Source organism: Loa loa (assembly GCF_000183805.2).
Source record: "Loa loa unplaced genomic scaffold supercont3.467, whole genome shotgun sequence".
Classification (NCBI taxonomy): Eukaryota; Metazoa; Nematoda; class Chromadorea; order Rhabditida; family Onchocercidae; genus Loa; species Loa loa.
In genome coordinates, this window is record NW_018108647.1 from 25,535 (window position 1) to 28,246 (window position 2,712).

General features: G+C 27.6%; 1 protein-coding gene across 1 annotated transcript; it reads right to left on the reverse strand.

Moving 5' to 3' along the window:
- Window positions 1-1,148: 1,148 nt before the first annotated feature.
- On the reverse strand, window positions 1,149-2,712 carry LOAG_04687 (hypothetical protein; the record flags this gene model as incomplete). The annotated part of the gene is made up of 5 exons (XM_020446653.1): window positions 1,149-1,206; window positions 1,541-1,701; window positions 1,910-2,076; window positions 2,256-2,461; window positions 2,687-2,712. 5 exons carry the CDS (start codon window positions 2,710-2,712, stop codon window positions 1,149-1,151), a joined length of 618 nt encoding a protein of 205 aa, XP_020303035.1.

Below are 2,712 nucleotides of genomic sequence, written 5' to 3' on the forward strand. Positions count from 1 at the left end.
AATTTGTTAAAATAGCAACGATAGTGTAGAGCAACTTTTTTAGTGTTTGAAGACGATAACAGAGTCTAACAGTCCTTTGAAACTTTGTGTCATCAAATGATTCATTTAGTAAATTATTGTTTTTTAGTGACTTTTTTTTTTTTAATAAAAGATCAGTTATATATGGAAGGTTATATACCATTCCTTCGAGACATAACCGCCCACGGTATTTGACCCTGAATGATCCTTTAAAAAGAAATTTTTTTTTTCGGTCGTTAGACAGTTCCATTCAGTGTATCCATTTGTCAAACTACTGGTTAGTGCTTCATAAATTACAAACTTTAATTGATGTCTTGTTTCAGGAGTGTGAAATGCGTATTCTGGATGGTGCAAATGAATTCCTACAACTACTCGATTTTGGGTCGGTTGTAATGGAACAGTTCAAAATGTCACTTTAAAATATTGTCATGCCTTGTACTGTATGATCTCATGAATCATTCACTCTACGGGAAGAGTTAGGTATATTTTCCAATTCCTGTAGTGCATTGTTCATTTGATCTCTCTTTTGTATTTGCCTTTGTGCTATTTTATGTTTCATCAATGAATGTAATTCTACTTGTCACTTAACTATTTCAAAATTTTTGAAATTAATGAAAAGCCATGAAATATGATGTTTTCAAAACGCTTCATGGCATTGCTAATTCCAATTTCATCATACCCAGAAAAAGGCTAAAACTTGGCTTTCATTTCTTTATTTCGTTTTTACATTGTAATAAGTTATTAATGCATTATTTTTTTCTTTTTATCAATTTGTTACAGATATATCAATTATGTACACGTAGAAATTACGAAATAATTAGTGAACTAAAATGTTTGCAGAAAGTATACAACATTATCATTTTCTTTCATATTTTCTCCATTTTTTTGTATTTACTGAAATAAAACTAAAAATATCTATAAAAGACTTTGTTTCAGTATTCTTTAGTTAAAAATTCACGAATATTTTATCTATTACTTCCATAAAATTCATCATCTATAAAAATTATCAAAACTTATAGCTTTTTCTTGGTTAAAATACAATTCTTATCGAATAGTTTTCATCAAGCATAATTTATTTCATACGATAACTTCACTGGAAATAATGATTAATCCGAAAATTTGATTAAAATTCATGTGGAACCTTGTGGAATTATACGCTGCTCTGTTGCAACCATCGCATCTTCCACACTGAAATGATTTGCAAATATTTTTTTAAGATTATGACAAGATTTTGTTGATGATTCTAGAAATATATGAGTGGAAGGTTTTAGAAAACATTGAAATACTCGAGAATATGAAGATGTTTCTTCGGATTCTTTGTCTCTCCTCCTGATCAATTTTCCAGGCTAAATTAAGAGATTGCATTTAACACATATAAAGGTTCAACACTTTTTATTGCTAAATTCGATTGAATTCTAGATTTTCTGAATTTAACCAAAATTTAGTCAAGGAAATTAGGTTTCGTTTTCAAATTCTTAATTTCAATCTTTCAAACTTAAAGAAATAATAAAAAAAGAGAAACCTAGTTAAGACAGATGTTGGGAAAATCATGCCATCAATGCTATCACCGCTGGGACTTTTTGGAGTGCTACATAGATCAGTTGATGATCGTCCACTATTGCTATTATGACCAGTTCGATTCTTCTTGTTACCTTGATATTTCTTTTGACGTGCTCTTGAATTCTACAAATTTTATCATTACTATTCATTCCTTAATTTTAATTGAAATGAATTATTGATAATATTTTATCAGAGAACAAAAAGAAAAGCTATATTGGGAAAATTTATAAAGAAGTATTAAAATAAATTTCAACTGATGTTATCAACATTTAAAATCTTTAACAATCTTTTATTTCATCCAAAAAAAAATGAACTCCAAGAATGATTTAACCTGGAACCAAACTTGTGTAACACGTTTACTTAGACCGGTCATTGTAGCAATTCGTTCTAAATCAGCACCATCCGGATTACTATCAATCTGGAAATGTGTTTGTAAAACAGCTAATTGCTCTTCGGCAAATGTTGTTCGGACACGTTTCGTTTTAGCTTTTTGTTGTCCTGAAATAATTTTATTTGCAAAAAAAAAATTTGTTTTCGAAGAAAAAAAAAAAGCAAAAAAGAAATATAATATTTAATTATTCTAATTATTAAAAAAAATATATATATTAAGTTAATAACAAAATTCATATTAATTAAATGCTTTCGAATAAAAATTTTTTAAAAGTTAATATACATACCACATTCTCCTTCAATTAATTCCATATAATGTTGCTTGCAAAGTAATCTGCAATCTTGCAATGCAAATTCTTCCCCTGTACTTAATTGACGTTTGCATTGATCGCATGCAAAACATGCAAGATGATAAACAAAATTTCGTGCACGTCTTACCCAATCAGTTGCATGAATTAAACGTTGACATGATGAACATTTTGTTCCAAATCGTCTAAAATAATTGATACTTTTTTTGCGTCATCAATTAATTAATTACTTAAAATGTTTGATTACTTACATAAACTTAATAAAGCATAAATTGAGATAATTTCATTACTTATAACAATAATACAATACAAATTATAGACAAAAATAATTCATGAGTAATTAGATTAATTGATAAATTTTAATTACCAGTATAACGAAATTTACACATATACTCTGATAAAAATAGTACTGATTAATTTGATAAGCAATTATCAT